The 18599-nt window shown below is 41.5% G+C and overlaps 1 protein-coding gene across 5 annotated transcripts in view; it reads right to left on the bottom strand.

Moving 5' to 3' along the window:
* ARHGAP22 (Rho GTPase activating protein 22) overlaps positions 1-18599 on the bottom strand; it is a 132815-nt gene that overhangs the window by 26321 nt on the left and 87895 nt on the right. For 3 of the 5 annotated variants that reach the window (XM_069863251.1, XM_069863252.1, XM_069863256.1), the window contains one exon: positions 6995-7171. In XM_069863251.1, the coding sequence (XP_069719352.1) occupies positions 6995-7171 (177 nt within the window). The remainder of the gene's footprint in view (positions 1-6994; positions 7172-18599) is intronic. The other 2 variants (XM_069863253.1, XM_069863254.1) reach the window with 1 other exon arrangement.

The raw sequence follows: 18599 nt of genomic DNA, 5'->3' as shown, positions 1-18599 counted from the left end.
ATCGAGATTCATATCCAAAATTTAGAAGACCAGCTCCTTTTATCCATTCAAAAAACTAAACAATCTTCTGTCCTCAAGCCTTCCCATATCCCAAGCCTGAGAGGATGATAATCTAACAACAATCATTCACTGAGAAGCAGGTAGGATCAACATTGAACACATGGGTGCTTATTAAACTTCATGATAAATACCTGTGCCAATGTGTAACCTGCACTTGTAAAATTTGCTACCAGGTTACTTGTATATGTTTTCACTTTGTTGCTTCCTCAAACCCAAACAATTAGCTAACACATCTGTTAGCTAATTCCCACATATTTATCTTTATCTTCCATTATCCAACTAAAATCCTCTGTCAATATAAAGCAGTTCTACCAGTTTTCACCACCCCTTTCTGTCTATTTATCTAGCATGTACTTTATGAATTTGTAAATGAGGACATTACAGGAGATAGAGCTGAAAGCCTTGCTAAATTTAAGACAAACAATAATCACTGCTGTTCCCTTAACCACCATTTCATCACAGAAGGTTATCAGGTTGGTCAAGCATGACTTCCCCTTCATAAATCCATGCCGATTGCTCCCAGTCACCTTTTAGTTCTTAATATGGTTGGAAATGATTTCTGGGGTGGTTTGCTCCATCACCTTCCCAGCAACAGAGGTGAGGCTGACCAGCCTGTAGTTCCCTAGGTCCTCCTTTTTGCCCTTCTTGAAGGCAGGAATCTTCAGGGACCTCACCAGTTACCATACCTTTTCAGAGATTATCAAGAGTGGCCTCATACATTGGCCAGCTCCCTCAGCACTTGTGGATGTATCTCAGCAGATCCCATGGACTTGGGTATATATATTTTCTTTAATTATTCCCTAACCTGATCATCCTCTACTGAGGAGAATTACTCCTTGCTTAGACTCTCCCACTGGCTTCAGGGATTAGGGAATGATGAAGACAGATCTGACCAGTAAAGTCTGAGGTGAAGGTGGCATTAAGTACCTTGCCCATTTTTATGCTCTTTGGCATCAAGTCTCCAGCCTCTTTCAGTAGCGTGCCCACATTTTCCCTGTCTTCATACTGTTGAGATGTCTGAAGTAGCCTTTCCTGTTGCCATTCACAGGTGGGTTTTAGCTTTCCCAAGTCCATTCCTGCATGTTCAAACAGTTTTGCTGTATTCCTCTTACATCACCTGTCCCTGCTTCCACTTCTTCTATGCTTCCTTTTTAGGTCTGAGCTTTGCCAGAAGCTCTTTGTTCATCCATGCAAGCCTCTGGCCACCTTTCATAGGTTTCCTGCACGTGAGGGAACACTGTTATTGAGCTTGGAGGAAGGAATACTTGAAAATCAACAAGCTCTCCTGGACTACTCTTCTCTCTAGGACCACGTCTCAAGGGATTCTTCCAAGTATATCCCTGAGAAGCCCGAAGTCTGCTCTCCTGAGGTCCACAGTAGTGATCTTTCTATTCACCTTCCTGAACAAGGCTGCATTCAGCGTGGCTGTTTTACAGATACTCATGGTGACCCCAGGCAAGCTACTGGATTCCTCAATGTCTCAGATTCCTTCTTTACAAAAAAATTAAGACAATAGTCCTTCCCTACCTTAAAGTGATAATAGAAGCCACAGATATATCTGACAGAGTTAAGTTAGGAAAAATAATTTAATTGGATCTCAAAACCAGATCTTACAACTTTCTGTGTCTCGGTTTCTATACCCACAAGAATACCCTCTGTTTGCGATACCACTGCCTGGCGTAAGGCTAACCAGCACCTCCTCACAGTGCCCTAGTCCTGATATCTGAACTCATAACCCCCATCATCTTTCTCTTCCTCTTCCCTTGCCCAGGCCCATCTCCCAGCATAAGACAAGACTGAAGAGCAAATACTGATAAGCTGCATCAGGCGCCAGCTGTCTGTACAGAGATAACAGCACACACCAGGCACAACAAACACCTAGCACTACTCTCTCTACACACCTATGGGAACCTGCACAAGGGAAGCCTACCCTGCTGTCTAGTGAAGGGGCTCCTCTTGGCCCACCCAGGAGTCCCACTTGAGACTGTCACTCTGGGGGAGCCCTCTAGCAAGAAAGAATGCACAAACCTCCTTTCTGTCTTCCCACTGGGTAGATAACAGAAGCCACCTCCTCTTCTTCATTACTGTGGCATCTTAGCATCTTAAATTCACTGATATGATTCTATGCTTTCGATGCTCCTACTGGAAAATCCCCATCTTACAGGTGGAGAAATTAAATCCCAGACTCCCAAGACTTAACATCATATCCTAACTCCTAAACAGTCTGGCATTGTGGTGGACCTGCATCTAATACCAATATCTGAATCTTCAAATATAAAATTACACCTCAGAGACTTGTCCCCTAATTTGCCGCTCTCCTCTAATACAAGAGACCAGAGAATCACAGAATCATTTAGGTTGGAAAAGACCTTTAAGATCATCAAGTCCAACCACAAACCTAACACTGCCAAGTCCCACTAAACCATGTCCCTAAGCACAACATCTACATGTCTTCTGAATATCCTCGGAGATGGTGATTCAACTACTTCCCTGGAAAGCCTGTTCCAATCTTGACAACCCCTTTGATGAAGAAAGTTTTCCTAATATCCAGTCTAAACCTTGCATGGCACAACTTGTGGCCATTCCCTCTTGTCTATTGCTAGTTACCTGGGAGAACAGACCAACACTCACCTCGTTACAACCTCCTTTCAGGTAGCTGTAGAGAGCAATACGGTCTCTCCTCAGCCTCCTTTTCTCCAGACTAAACAATTCCAGTTCCCTCAATTGCTCCTCACAAGACTTGTGCTCTAGGTGGTCTTCACAGGGCCCTGATTACCAGCAAAAACATTCTTTGCACTGTTTTGCTGGCAGAAGAAGAAAGAATCATGGTTTATCTATATGAAGAAGTGGACTGGAATTAATGATAGTTGAGTGGCTCCCACAGTGGACACTACTTTAGAATTAGAAAGTGACTACTGCTCCTGAATGGAGAAATCACTTGTTCTTGCATGCTCTTGCAGCATGATTACTTCGTCACAGGGTAAAGCTCTCCATGTTTGCATAAGGGAAGCACATCCCTTCCATCTGCTTCACACTCCATCAATCACAAGGAACTGATGAAAGCTTGGGATAAGAAGAAGGAGAAATTAGGATAAATTAATGGAGAAATAAATGGGCTGTGACATGCATTTTTGGCAGAGGAGCAAGGAACTGCTCATGGCAAGAAAGAATATGTAAACAGAAGAAAACAAACACAAACATAACACAAGATCAACACAGACTGATTCTGTGTCCATGCAGTGCTGGTTGTGTGCTGAGCTGTAAGTGGGAGTTATGCTACTCAACTTTCAACTCAGGCACCAAAACACTCAGCTTTTGTACCTTGTGGCCCAAAATTCATTTCTGAAAACATTACAGGTTACATCTGATGCAAGACAAAACTGAGAGGTGAGGAGATACAAAGGGATTTCCTTAAAGCAGCTGTATTTCTTCAGACTAGAAGTACAGCACATGTACAGAGCAAAGAATGACCTCCTCTCCCCCCGATTACGCCTATCATTTTCAATGCATCCACCTCTGGATTACACTGGCAGGCTCACTCTCTTCCAAGCTTAAGGCAAAGAATCCTTTGCATTTAGCACTAAGGCATCGCTACAACCACTGCATATTATAGAGCAGCTGCAGAACAGCATCACTATGGGGCATAGAGAGACTCTCCAGACAAATTTTTAGTGGTGTAAACTCAGCAAAAGTTGCTTAGCATGGAGGCAAGAAGGATCATATGGAACAGTTTTAGTCGCGCTCTGTCAGAATGCACTCCAAAACTCACTTTTATCAAGCCACCATGACAAACTTTATTCTTAAAGGCATAATGAAAACATGTAGAGTACTCTCAAATTTCAATTTACAAAATCTTCTGCTCCAAATGAGATGGACCTGACTCAAGAATTCAGGAGCCTGAAACTCGGGGAAACTTGTTAGGAACTATTTTCCCCATAAACAAGACAGCTCGTCTTCAAAAGAATTAGGAACTCTAGGATTTTATTTTAAGGCCACATTTGAAGTGTATTTCAAAGCACACATTCCATACGACTTTTAAGCCTGAATGTGTCTCCTATTAATGATTTGGGTTCCTCAGCAACTTTGGGGATTTTTCTGTTTTATTTTAGGAACCTTTGCTGCTCACCTTTAAACATAGTTCATGTGCCCGCATCAAAACATAAGAAGATACCCTCAATATTTTTGATTTATGTTTCTTCAGTACATCAGCAAAGATTAAAATGTGGCTAAGCCTCCCCTTTTATCTTGGCATAATTCGTTTTTACACCATATCAACCTTCTCCAGGGCTGGATATTTACATATTAATAATGAAGCCTGCTTTTTAATCCCTCCCCTCATTCCTTTAACTTTGTATATTAGAAAGTGTCGATAGATAAGACTTGGCTCTCAAATTAGTGGTGGTAGCAAAGCAGAGTTCAATTATTCAATTAAAACACAGACACAACTATGTCTGCTGTCCTCCTACATTTGAGCTAAGCCTGGTTTTCACACACAGAGAAATTGCCCTGCTCTGATTCTGATGGAAGAAGAGTAGGTTTGATCATTTCCCCAAACTAGCTAAAACCATTTAGAAACAACAGTTTAAATGTCTTAACTAGCTCTTAGCAATCAACATACTTCTAAATACTTTGTGAAGTGCAAAGAGACTGAGGATGCAGCTCCACAGTTGCTTCCAGCCAGTTTATCTGTGGGCGGCAGTCAGAATGAACAAGCATGTCCGCTTCCACCCCATCATCTTTGCCCACTGTCCTCATTTTGTTGGAACTACTAGTCCTGCAGCTGCAGGGTTATAGCAGGGCCAGGGAGCCAATCCACCTACAAACTAATCCTCACCTGCCTTTTTCTCCGGTCAAGTCATTTCCTACTGCACAGCTGCATAACCACTAGCATTAGCAAAATGAAACATGGTAGGAGCTCATGTGTGCAAGGTGGGAAAAGATCACTCCTGATAGCAGCTAGCACTTCAGTCAGCTCAGAGAAACAATGAAACTATAGCATAAGAATCTGTTCGTGCAGCTTGGACTACAAGCAAACATAAACAAGGGAACTGATGCATTTGAGTATCAGGGTAGAGGCAGGCAAGGCAGACCGCTCAGGATGTACCATTTTTTTGAGTAGTTTTTATTCACAGATAGATAAAAAACGTCAATACATAACTATCATTCTCATCAACACTGCAAACGTCAGTGCTTCTCTTCCACAGGCCTAAGCTGGCTCTCACTAATAGCAAAAGCAGCCTTTTCCCTGACATTGATGGAACCTGATCAAATCTGCAGTATGTGAAAACACAAACAGCAGCTGCTCTCTTCCCTTCCTGCACTGCCCTGCTCCCACATTCTCATGATTTCATTCCATGTTTTTTGATTTCTCATAATGCCCAGTTCCTGGAATCAAATGTAAGAGTAAGATCTGTCTCTTTTAAAGCAAAGTCTAAATATTATCTGACAGCTTTGTAGAGAAATTTTGAGGTGCATAAAAGGAGGAGATTGATTAGGACAATACTGCCTCCATAAAGAAGCAGCGAATGTCTCCTTTTTCCTCACAGTATTTATTTAATGCTCACAGCAAAGCTGTAACATACATACTATAAGGTCCACTACAAATATCCACAGAAATATCTCTGAGATTCTGAGAGCTCTGATGGAGGAATTGTGGGAACCTGCACTGAGCTTAGAATCTAGAAGATCCTTCACTGTGGACTTCAGAAGGAAAAGAAACACATACTCAGCATGGTAGATCAGTTTCTACTCGTGAAAAGGATTCTTTCTACCCACAGCACAACAGCATCACATGTAGCCTCTCAGAATCAGGTAAAAGCTGCCTTTTCTACATGCGCCCTTTCCTCAAAGTGAAAGAAGGACCTAGGAAAAAATTACATCATCAGTAGAGATTGTATCTCCTCCAGACAAACCAAATGCTGTTACAAAGAGACTCAAAATCGTAAGAATCATTCAAAAGAAAAAATAAATTAAAAAAATCAAACAAACCAAAGCCAAGATAAAAAGTACTAACAAACACTGGGTCTTCCTAGTGATCTTGTGGTATCTGAGCCTCCCTCAATTGCATCAAAGTCACTTCTTACCCCTAGATCCAGGAAAACTAGTAATTCCATTTCAGCAAATGTAATTGTATTATCTAACCCTTATCTGGCACTTTTTTAGCTGTGCCTCTCAAAAGAGGTCAATACCACTATTTACATGAACTTCAGCAGCAGCATACAAGTCACTTCAAAGCACAGAGTGTCCAGCACAAAGCCAGTAGCTGCTGTCATCAGCAGTGAATGCAAAAGAAAACAACCGTGAACACTTGCTCTATGCTAAACCACAAAAACACCTCCTATCTTATCTACTGACTTGAGAATTTGAAGATTGTGGTATAATATTACCACTGAGAGTCTGGATTTTTTGTTTGTTATAACAACAGGCTTTGTCAACAGCTGTATTATCTTAGAGATGTTCACTCAGCCTGACCTTGTTGTTCTTCCTCATGCTGCACTCTCTTTTAAGCCAGTGGGCACTTTGTCTTCTCAACTGGGCTGTATATGAGCTAGATGAAAAGTTTCGCTGCCTCTGGCTGCATGGATGTTAAAGATGGGCATCTGTCCTTGCAACAGAAGACTGGGACAACTCAACACTCTCCTTTATGTCCATAAGGATAAGAAAGGTCATCAGAGTAGTTCATAATTAGCAATAAAAATCTAAGAACTGACAATAGCGATATGTTTATTACCACCACCCATTTCTGACTAGACGTCAATTATACAGTCTGGATATGCCCTCTCTTCCCATTCCTTTCCATGCCCTGGCAAAAAAAAAAAAAAAATCAACCCAATCCCCTTGCTCCAAAACACTTCAGACAATCAAGAGCTTATCTAGGCTTCTCAGTGATTTTACAGCATTACGCATATCCTAGTATCATAAGAATATGTTTTACCTTGAGGCAAATGTTTTAATTTATGTGCATGTGAGCTATTTGCAATACCTCCACCAAATGGAGCCCATATAACCCGTCGGATGGCTTTCACCCAATCTTCCATTTCATTCTGGGAATTAGCCATAAGCAAGAAAGCCTCATGATTGACAGGCATCTTTTCCCGGTCCCCTCCACCACCTGAAAGACAGAATACAAATCTCTTTTAGCATTCAGTTCAGAAGAGAGCAACCAATGCTTTTAACTACCAAAAGTCTGGGTCAATGGAATGATCAAAGGATTATTTTAATTCAATAGTTTTACACACAAGTTCTACTCATGTGCTGCACCATTCACAAAGCATGGGCTGGTCAGACTGGAAGACTGATCAAAGCAAAAGTGCAAAACATACATTTCCAGCATGAGAACCTGGAGATGTTGTACCTGCTGCCCCAACCATAAGAGAAATGAAAGCATAGGCTGTAAGACGCTTCTGGAAGAGTACAATATGAATTCCACATACCCATGCTTAGGTATTGAGAAATTATTACCCAAAAGGGGGACCAAGTGAATTGTAAAACATTTTAATGCTTGACACGCAGAAGCTCCAAGATCATCCACTTTCCCCAAGACCCTGGGAATTTCTAGTCTCAGTATAGGAAGAGACCCATTCTGATTTCGGATCCAATTCAGAAGGAACATTTTGAAGAGGAGTTAACACTTGGGGAGATGAATCTGATTCTCCCACTTGAAATAAGAATTTTAGGAGCTATTAATGTTGGCACACAGTATCTTGTGAAGTACTGACCAGAACATCAAATGTACAGAATATCAAACACACTCAGGCTGTTGTATACATCTGTCACTTGTGGATACTCAGAGACTTACAACATTTTCACCCTTCTTTTCCCATTTTCTTTTTAGGTCAGCACCCACTTCATTAAGTTTAAATCTTCCCCTCACCCCTCATTTTATGTTCCAGGGCTGGATACAACCTAAAGAGAGCCATATAAACACATTAAAGCTTTATTGGAGCAGCCTCTGTATAAAAAGGCTACTGATGCTGTCCAACACAGCAGCTGCATAATTAGGGGCCTGGAGCTGCTCCATCACCATGGAAACTGCCTTTGGCTTTGCTACAGAGGTAACATCTTAGCTGTTGTGTCACTGTCATTTCCATGCTTACATGGCTTTCAGTACCTACTGGCAAGCTAAAACTGCCAGCCTGTGCTGAGCAGCTGAGATTGTCTGTCCATGGAATTTAGAGATAAGAGCAGGATGATGGTATGCAGTGGTTTCTGCAGAATTGATTTAGCATACATAGAACGTGTGCCTCCTAAATCCTTGCTAATCTGGGAAAAGGAGCAAGCTGGGAGTTGCCTGCAAGCCAAGGAAGTAATTTTTCTTGCTATTAATTGCAGCCTGACCTAGACACACTCATGGATCATATGCTGATTTGCAAAGCAAAAGGGGTAAAATGAGATACGTTGGAAAGGATGTTGTGGCTCTCTGAGAAGCAGTTCACTGAACTGGGAAACTGAGGCAGCCTTCCAGTAAAGAGGAGATAACAGCCACCCAGGACTAGGCATGCAGCTTAAGAAAACAAAGCCATGCTTTTTCCTGACGTGTCCAAATTTTGCTTCTTTCCTCTGACTTTTTCAGACAGTCTACAACTTTGAATTTACTGAAAGATTCATAATCTTTAAGAAATATGAAGCAGAATAGCACCCTAGCTCAAGGCTAGGATGCAGGCATCTGAATAGATCAATGGTCCATCATACTCCACTGCAGGAGGACACACGTCATCTTTTGCATACAGAACTGCTAGAGCAGGAAATAATAGTCTGCAAAATTCCTTTTACAGTCTAATTCTCTTACCAACATACTCAGCCTCTGATGAAAGCAGAGGTAACCAGGTCTAATTCTGGTACTTTATCTGGCAGGCCTATTGCCATGCCCTTTCACAGACAAATAACTTACAGGAGACACGAAAAAAAAAGAGGCTTTTCACAGCCTTCAGCACACATCAGAGACAGGGGTTCAGGATCTACCAGACTGATGGCCTGAGCTCAAGCTAGGTCTTCAAAGGAATGAAACAGACTCTAAAAGCATGTACTGTATGGGTCACACCACCAGCAAACAACTGGGCTTGGTCAAGATAAAACAAAGATCCTGTTCCTAAATTTCATGTGATTCAGCTGAGATCTTGCCCACCAAAGCCATGAAGGACAAGAAGAGACCAGAATCTTAGCTTAGGATTAATTACAGACCACAAATTTAGTCAGAGCAGCTGAACTAACCCATACAAAGATTGCCATATGAAGACAACTTTTTACTGGACTTCTGCAGATGTGGTGTCTCAGCATCTTCCCACTGAATCACTGCACCATGGGGATCTGACTACAACTCCCCTTCCCTTAAGATGTGACTTCAGCCAAGACAACTGCCTTCTAAACCTTCACTGGCCTTTTTCATACAAGTACTCAGCAAAAGAAACCAAAACCACTTATACTGCTATTTGAGTCTATAAAAATTAAAAGCGGAATGGAAAAAAAAAAAAAGATTCTTGTACCTGATATTGCCAAAAACTACATATAGCTCCTCTGAGATTGGCTTTCCCTACTGAAACTTTAATTAGGAGCAAGGTCATGACCCTACAAGCTGCCTGTGGGAGAGTCAGTAGTGATAGTCACAGAAGTACAAGCAAATGAGGGAAAACTCCACACACAGCGGCTAGCTTGGAAAGAAGAATGCAGTTCAGAATTGCTTCTTGGAGAAAGCCTCGTATGTTAGCATGGCATGAATATGCAATGGCAGAGCATGCAGACCCAATTAATTTTTTTTAAAAAAAAGACAACATTTCTTGTTCTTTTCCACACACGGCTGGCTCCTTTCACTACATCCTTGATGCAACAAGCAGAACCAGAGTTCCCTAAAGGGCAAAGTTCAGACATGTCTCTCTACGTTCTTGTAATATTCAACAGGTTTTGAGTCTTAGTAATCACAAGACTGAGAAACAGCCAATATTGAACACTTAGATCTTTAAAAAAAAAAGAAGTGCCATATAAGCCTCCTTCAGAGGTCCAAAATTTTACCTGCAATGCACAGATGCTTTTTTTGCCTGGGCTCAGAGCCAAAACAGGTTCTCATTAGGGGTTCGGTCATTGAGCTGGCAACACAAATACTACATCAATTAAAACATCCTAGTCTTTAGGAATTATTTTAGAGAAGCAGTTTTAAACTTTCCTGCCTAGAAACACATGAAGATAGAATTTTAGCTTTTCCTTTCAGAAGAGTATGAAGTTTGCATTCAGATACTGCATTCAAACCTCTTCTCTGCCACTAATGAAGCATCAGTCCTTACTACAGTTGTCATCAGACTAACTCTGAAGCACACAAGCTCTACTTCTACTGCATGAATTAAACAGGGCTCTGGCTATTCAGCACCATGACAGGGAGGAGCATTCTGCTAATGATTTTAAACATAGACAAGGGCTTTCCATTCCCCTGAACAGAACTACTCACTGACCTTTTATCACATTCTCATACAAGTAAGACTAGCCTTCAGAGACCAGCTCTTTGTAGCTCAGGATTGCCACAGGCAGGCATTCTAGTCCTTCTGCTCAAAGCTACTTTCACCTCTAGACTAGAGGAAAAATAAAACTATCTGCAAACATAAACAGAGTGCAAACATCTCAATAGAGGTGGCAGAAGCATTAATGTGTTAATGCTGCTTCAGCATTAACCTATGACCAGAGGATCCTGCATTTAGTTGCCTGCTCTGCTGCAGATTTCCAGTGCACACTGCACGAGCAGATGCACTGGATTCCATCCCTATCCACACAGCAAGTTGCCAGCACTACTTGCCTCCCTCCCAGGTGTACAGAAACTGAATAACTTCAAGTTTGGGAAAAATGAAGGCAATCATACAAGTACATGCAGTAAATATAATAGTGTAGAAAGATTAAGGGACTTGTTTTTTTACTGCTCACCAAAAGGGCTGCAGGTCCCACCTGACTTCAATGCTTTGCCACCCCCGTCTCAAGGTACCTTTGTCAAGTTGCTTTACATGAACTGGTAGGTATCTTTGCCTTGAGGGAACAGCATTAGCTACAGGCCCCCAGCTGCACTGCACAAATTCTCCCTCTTCCAGGCCCAGACTAGTTAAAACTGGCAGAACTGCTCTCATACGTTGTCTGCTCATGCGGTTTGTGCAACTGCATTTCATATGGCCTTGAAGCTGTTTGCTGCTGATGTCAGCTGTACAGCATTCACCTCAGAGTAACATGCTACCTCATAATCCTTAATAACAGTACTCCTTCCAGCTTGCCCCACAACAGGGAAGGTTAAATACCAAAAGACTGGGGCTAAGTGACTTGCTGAAGGTCAGATGGAGTGTTGTAACAGGAGTAGGAATCACAATCCACACTTCAAAGCCCTATTTACTGAAAATTCTTCTTTTTTTTTTGACTACCGTTAATCTGGTACGGATTCACTGCAAAGTGTAAAGCATATGGCTGCCATTATGCTGCCCTGTGTTCCTGTTCAAAAAACTTGTAACAGATGCTGAATTGCATCTCTCCCTTTATATAACTGTTTCCAATGAGGAAATACTGGAAGCTTTTGTTTGCTTTGAAGTTCATTTACAGAAGCTAAATCTTCTTGAGATCAACATTTGTGTTCAGGAGGAACAGGACTGTACTTCCTAAAAGGAGATGTTCCTGCCCCACTGCATGAAAAAGGAGGAACTCTTCTGTTCTCAAGTAAAGCTTCTGTCAGGTTCTGCTGAAGCTGGCAGCTTCCTTTTTCAGTCAGACCATTTCCCTTCCTTCCACCCCCCCATCTGGTTTGCCTTTCACTCATTTCTTACAACATTATACTGACTGATGTGCTTGTGTATTGTCCTTATTGTCAACTCTACTGAAAATTTGCACAATTACAAATGCTTGCATATGTGTACATGTTTACGTGTTTGTATTGCTTTGGTGTGGATAGTAGAATGGTATTTTCAGTAAGAGTGAAGTCTAGTTGGCCATGTGCATGTTGCTGAAGGGCATGAGGAAGCAAATGGCAGTTGAAGGTTGAATTATGGAAAGGGTGGCTGATGGGTAACACAATGCCCAGCTGACACATTTGCCCCCAGTAGTAAGGAAAGAAGTGACAGGAAGCCTTTGCTCGCAGACAAGCTGCAACAAATATCTTGACAAATGGACAAGAACTAGCACCCACAGCTGAAAAGAACAATTACAATAATTCATCTTCCATGACCTGCTCTTTGTGATTGTCTTAAAGGTGAATATCAGATTCAGGGCAGTAGGATCTCCCCAATAATGAAAGAAGGTGAAAAATAAGGTAGATTAATTCTGTCAAGATTAAGGTCAGCTCTTTCACAGGGAATATTTCTTTGCGCAGCAGGAAAAAAGCCCCACAAAAACAACAACCCACCAAAATCCCCCAGTCTTGATCTTTGGATTATGAAAAGAGACAAGAAAATACCAGTGAGTAAGCAAAAGGTCATTAAGAGTGCTTGGAAGAGTGCTTGGAAGAGTGCTCGAAACCTTATTCCATTTCTTCAATCATTGCCTTTGATTCTAGCTAATGCTGAACCTCTATCCTGAACAATCTCCCCCTAATAAAAATTTCTTTGAATGCTACAGATAGACCCTATCATATCTGAATCATCAGCACGCAGTCTGAACGTCACTACAAACACTAACAACTCTCCTGCTTTTCTGCTGGTTTTCTGGATAATCCCCTAACAGAAAGGAAAACTTGCTGTGAATACAAAACTGATCTTGAAATGCTCCATTTAGGCTATGTGAGAGCAGAAAAAACAGCAAGGAAATTCTGAAGGAGTCAAGGTGTGATGGATAACCACAAGGAAAACTGACAGGATTTACAAGGGTGTGATCTGCGAAATACTGAGCAGTACAGTAAACAGTGACATGTGCTTGCCATGACTCTTGTATTTGTATCTGTGTATCTACACCCACCTACTTCCAAGCTGGAAGTTAACTTGGAAGCTGAGAGAGTAAACTTTTGACCACACTTCAAAAAGTTTACAAATTTAAGAAAAAAAAACCGTGGTTTGGAGATTTAGTATCATATGGACTGCAAATAAAAGCAACAAGCTTTAAATCAAAATAAATTTTTTGTGCCTCAGTTCCAAAGGACAACAATAGCATTTTTTTCTAAAGAAACATCCACCTTTGTAGCTGAAGGATGTTTAATTTCCACAGTTTGGAAGGAGTTTAAGAAGACTCTAACAGTCACCTTTTATTTTGTTGTGTCAGTGAGGAAAGTAAAATCTTAAATACCCTTTGTCGTACTACATAGTAGTACTATCGTACTACTTGACATGGTTCAGATTTTCTTAGGGCAGGATTTAAAAACATGCACTAAAATCTCATCGACTCTTCAGTCAAGTATAAACGCCTGATTTCTTTAAACCCTTCTCAATCCACCAGGTCTAATGATAGTTACAAATGGATTATGAAATTTTTAACTAGAAATCCTTGCAGAGGATTTTCATGGGTCCCTAAATGATTTTTAGATCCCAGTTTTTAGACCTCATCCCAAGAATAAAGCAAAGGCAGACAAACACTCTAAAGGCCACTGCCATCTATAAACTAATCCAAATGCCCTGTGATCTGTTCTCCCCTCCCATGCCTTCTGTGGTTTCAGGCACCATCAAACTGCTTTTAAAAAGCATCAACAAAGAGATCAGACCTCAGAACTGTGGTTTCTTATGCAAAAATTCTGACAAGACTTAACATGAACAGAGGCACAACAGATTCTCTGTACTCGTACACAGCCTACAGAAAACTTTAAAAATTTAAGGCTAGTGCTCTATTTCAGTTGTCAGGATAAAGGGTATGATTACTAAAACTATATGTGAGAAATGAAGATTCGGTTTAATTTTTGGCCTTTTATACATCAAAATTGTATCAGGCTAGCTTGACTCTCCTGCCTGGGAAATGCCTCTCTTGATAATGTGCGTGACCTGTATTACTCTAAACTTCTCTATTAAGTAAACTGAAGAACTGGTTAATGCTACCAATCACTTCAAATAAACCAAAACCTTGAAAATAAAGAAATCCGTATTCCAGGTAGGCCACATGCTGGTAAGTGATGTCACACTCCAGGAACCATGGCAAACAGGAAAAATGATGCAAGATAAGAGGAAGGGAAAAATACTATCTCAAGTACTGTTACAGGCAAAGCAGCACTTAAAGCAGCATTGCACACATGCCACCTTGAATTTCTGCTTATAAAACCTGCTTACATGTGTTCAGTGTTTTCCAACATTTAAGTCTACTTAAGCTGATTTTTTTTTTTTTTATGCTTTATCTGCCTTAGGCTGAACTGTAAGAAGTTTCAATAAAAAAGGTTCAGTCATATGTTCCCATTTGAGAGCAGGAAGGCTCTACAGAGGGATCTGGACAGGCTCGACTAATGGGTCAAGGTCAGTTGTATGAAATTCAACAAGGCCAAGTGCTGGGTCCAGCGCTTTGGTCACAACAACCCCATGCAGGGCTACTGGCTTGGGTATGAATGACTGGAAAGCTGCCTAGCAGGAAAAGACCTGAGACTGTTGTTTGACAGCCAGCTGAACGTGAGCCCAAGCATTGCTCAGGGACGTGGTTTAGGGGCAGATAGGAATGGTTGGACTCGATGATCCAAGAGGTCTTTTCCAACCTGGTGACTCTATGAGCCAGCAGTGTTATCAGGTGGCCAAGAAGGCCAACAGCATCCTGGCTTGTATAAAAAATGATGCAGCCAGTAGGAGTAGAGAAGTGATCATCCCCCTGCACTCAGCACCAGTGAGGCTGTACCTGGAATACTATATTCAGTCTGGGGCCTTTCATTACAGGAAAGACATTGAGGTGCTGGAGCACACCCAGAGGAGGGCAACAAAGCTCATGAAGAGTCTAAACAAGTCTTATGAGAAGCAGCTGAGGGAACTGAGATTGTTTAGTCTGGAGAAGAGGAGGCTGAGGGGAGACCTTTTTACTCTCTGCAATTAAATGAAAAGAGGTTGTAGCAAAGTAGGTGCTGGTCTCTCCTCCCAAGTAACAAGTGATAGGATGAGAGGAAATGGCCTCAAGTTACATCACCAGAAGTTTAGATTACATATTGGGAAAAATTTCTTTACTGAAGTAGTAGCCAAGCACTGGAACAGGCTGCCCAGGGAGGTGGTCGAGTCACCAATCCTGGAGGTGTTCAAAGAACATGCAAACATGGCACTTTAGGACATGGTTTAGTAGGCATTGTGGACTTGATCTTAGAGATTTCTTCAAACCATAATAATTCTATGATTTTTAATTTATACATCTGGCATTAAAAACATATTTATCGTAATAGTACTCCAATGTTCTTGTGCCTCCTTGTTTTCAATAATTTGAAATTCCAGAGGGGCGACTACTATGCTACCTGGGATGTGCTGCTCACTGTGGCCACAAAGTACACTTTAACTTGGCCACTTCTACTGCAGCAGCCCAATATTTGAGGTTGAGATGAGCCCAGGCATAATACACAACTGCTAAGTGCATAGCATCTCCCTTGTACCAACACAGATCAGGCATAATTCCCTCCAGCTCCTGCCCACAATTGTTTTGCTCCATAAAAGGAGCAACTGTTAACAATGATCATGCTGCCTCCCTAATTCAAGAGGTTTCAGAAGCCTTCGAAACACGCCTGTCTTAGAATGACAAAATGACAACTACTGTCCCTCTCTACAGGTGCACTGGAGAAAAAAAGCAGAAAAAAAGACTGCCTTTTCTTCCCTTCACAAAAGATGACTGACCCTGCAATAAAAATCAACTCTGTGGTGGTGATGGCAAGTGGGGATGTCAAGGGAGAGAAAGAAAGGTTGTGTGGCTTTTTCCCCAGTACATAGACAGCCTTGTACCAACAGCAGTCTGCTTTCCCTCTCTTTCCTTTCTTCCACTCCAGAAAACTAATGCTTGCAGTCATTCCTCAATGTTTTTCAAGTCTAGACTATTGCAATGAGCCTAGTCTTTACTAGTAATGAAGTATGGAACTGCCTGCTCTAGGCAGAGGTCTTGATCATTTCACTGTCCTGTGGTTGGTTGGAAAGGAAATGAATTTTTCTCAGGCCAGCAGAAGCCACACACTCACAGGGAGGTGATTCAGGACAGCTCAGTGACAGGAGCTGTGTGCCCGCCCCTACAAGGCACATTGCATGACACATCTAAATTAAGGCAACTATGAATCTGAAGGCACCAAAAAAAGTTACAAATGTGTGTACAAAAGACAGACCATAGTGGCACATCTATGCAAAGCAGGCCACACGGTTCCATGTGGTTCTACAAAGTAGCAAGTGCTCAACTCTTCCGAGGAATATATCAAATTAAAAATTCCAGCTGTGGTTAGATTTACATGCTATTATAAGGAAGGAAATTCTTTCCTGACCAAAGATGATGAAATTTGTTTTGAAATACCTGAATGAGAATGACTGGATAATTTTTATACAACCACAAGAAATTTTCTAATTCTCACATATTTCTTCAAACCTTTACCACTGAAGACAAGAATCAAGGGACATTTTAAATCCTGACAAGAAATGATTTACCATAACATCAGAATGGCAATCTGATCTATTTTTCTTTAATAACTTCATACTAGAGAGATAATATGCAACTTCTGTATTCTTCTGGAACTCAAAATTTCCAGGTCTGCTCCCTAATAGTAATGAAGTGATTCTCATGACTTCTAAACAACTACCTTCTATTCCTTTCCCTTCATGAACCTATTTTTATTTCCGTCTCCTGCACCTAGTCCACCATGAAACCAAAGACATCCTGACTGTATTTTTGAAGAACTGTGTGCCTCCCATCTCAGCCAACACTCTGGACTTTGAATTGAGAAAAACAGAAGTGAAGGCATCAGCTGCTACAGCTTAGGCTGCAGACACCGAAGCTTTTAGCTGAGTCTGTAAAGACTCCAATTCTCTGTAGACTGAATACAGAGTTCCGCAGAAATTCAAGCCAACCAATTACAAACATCATTATTCTCTTCAGTGAAGTGACTGAAGCTTTACAAGCACAGTTTTGGCAGCAGCAAATAAATGGACTATCATTAAGGACTCAACTGTTGCAGACCAAAAAACAAAGCTATTTGTCACATCAATGCAGAAAAGGGATTGAAATGCAAAAGCATATATACTGTAGACCTTCGGTAAATTGTTGGCAAATTTGGAAAAAAACCTTGCCAATATTAATGATAAGACAATGTAGATGTAAGTATTACTGATCTAAATCCAGACTGTAGAGCTCAGGGATATTCTGATCCAAGTCCAAGTCTTGTTATAGTTTGCACAGAATAGCAGTTTTGTAGCAATCTCCTCCAGTGTTTGGCTAGGCATTGGGTACCCAATGAATCTTCTAAACATGACTGCAACACACAGCACACTTCACTGTGGCAACAGTACTCTTCGGCAAAAACAAGGTTCATATTTGGTACATGGGCTCTGCACTGGAGCCACTCAGAACAGAACTGTGAGTGGCTAACGGACTCAAAGTTGTGCTGATGCAAAAAGCAGAAGCCTCAGTTCATTCTGCATTAGGACAACAGTCAGTGAACTTGTAGCAGAACAATGCTTAGAAAAATCAGTTCTAATTCTCTCCACCCATTGGCCATGCACAAATTCTTCCTAGTTAACAGCATTAACAAAAAGTCCATAGAAGTTCCTTTGAAGCAGTTAATCATTAGCAGATGTAACCTCATTTTTCAAAAACATGCTGATTTAGATCAGATTTCAACAAGAAATGAAAAGAGCCTGTAAGGTAAACAACAACTAATCCTGAGAGATGTCTTCAGCTGGTAGACTTGTTCCCACTGAAATTCACGGGAGTGTTGTACAGAATGCTTTTCTCTGAGACCCAATGGATTTACCAATGGAAGTCCTGTCCGCAGCATTCCCTGCCACTATAGCACACTGAAATACTACAGTTGTACCTTCCCACTGCACCTTATCTTGATGCTTGTATGTCTCCTCCACAGTAGGCCAAGGGCCCTGTTCATAGCTAGCATCACTTCTGACAAGCTGAAATAGTCACCTTAACGTTGTAGGGGCAGATAATAAAGCTCATGTGCATATCATTAGAGGCCACAACACAGTTCAGGATGAGTTGTGGTTGTAGAAGCACATTTATAGTTTGGGACTACTCACCTTTTTCATCACACACTGGAGAACTGTCTCAAGTACTACCTTGCAAGTTTCCACTCCTATAGTACAAAAAGCTCCCTAGCACCAAAGCAGTCACTGACCTGTTGCTGTCCAGCTCCTCTAGACAACAGCAATCTGCTTCTGGCTGGTAAGACCTTTCCTATCTGTACATCTCAGTACTTGTGGAACTGGGACAAATTCCAGTTGAAGTGACCTCCTTCCAGCAGAAATCCTTGAACTTCTGCTGGTCTTCCTAGATCTGCATGGCGTTGTAGTCCAATTACTGTCCTGGTAGTCTCCCTCCAAAACAGCTAGCTGTCAGAAAGGAAATCCTCATACTTGAAAAACTAGATGAGCAGCCTCTTCTCCACTACGCCAACACGCATAGCCTCTTAGCAAAGCACACTGTCACCTACTAAGGGCTATGCTATACTGCCA

This window comes from Phaenicophaeus curvirostris, chromosome 9 (genome assembly GCF_032191515.1).
Source record: "Phaenicophaeus curvirostris isolate KB17595 chromosome 9, BPBGC_Pcur_1.0, whole genome shotgun sequence".
Lineage (NCBI taxonomy): Eukaryota > Metazoa > Chordata > Aves > Cuculiformes > Cuculidae > Phaenicophaeus > Phaenicophaeus curvirostris.
The sequence above is the reverse complement of the archived record's forward strand: the minus strand, read 5'-3'. Positions and strand labels throughout refer to the sequence as shown.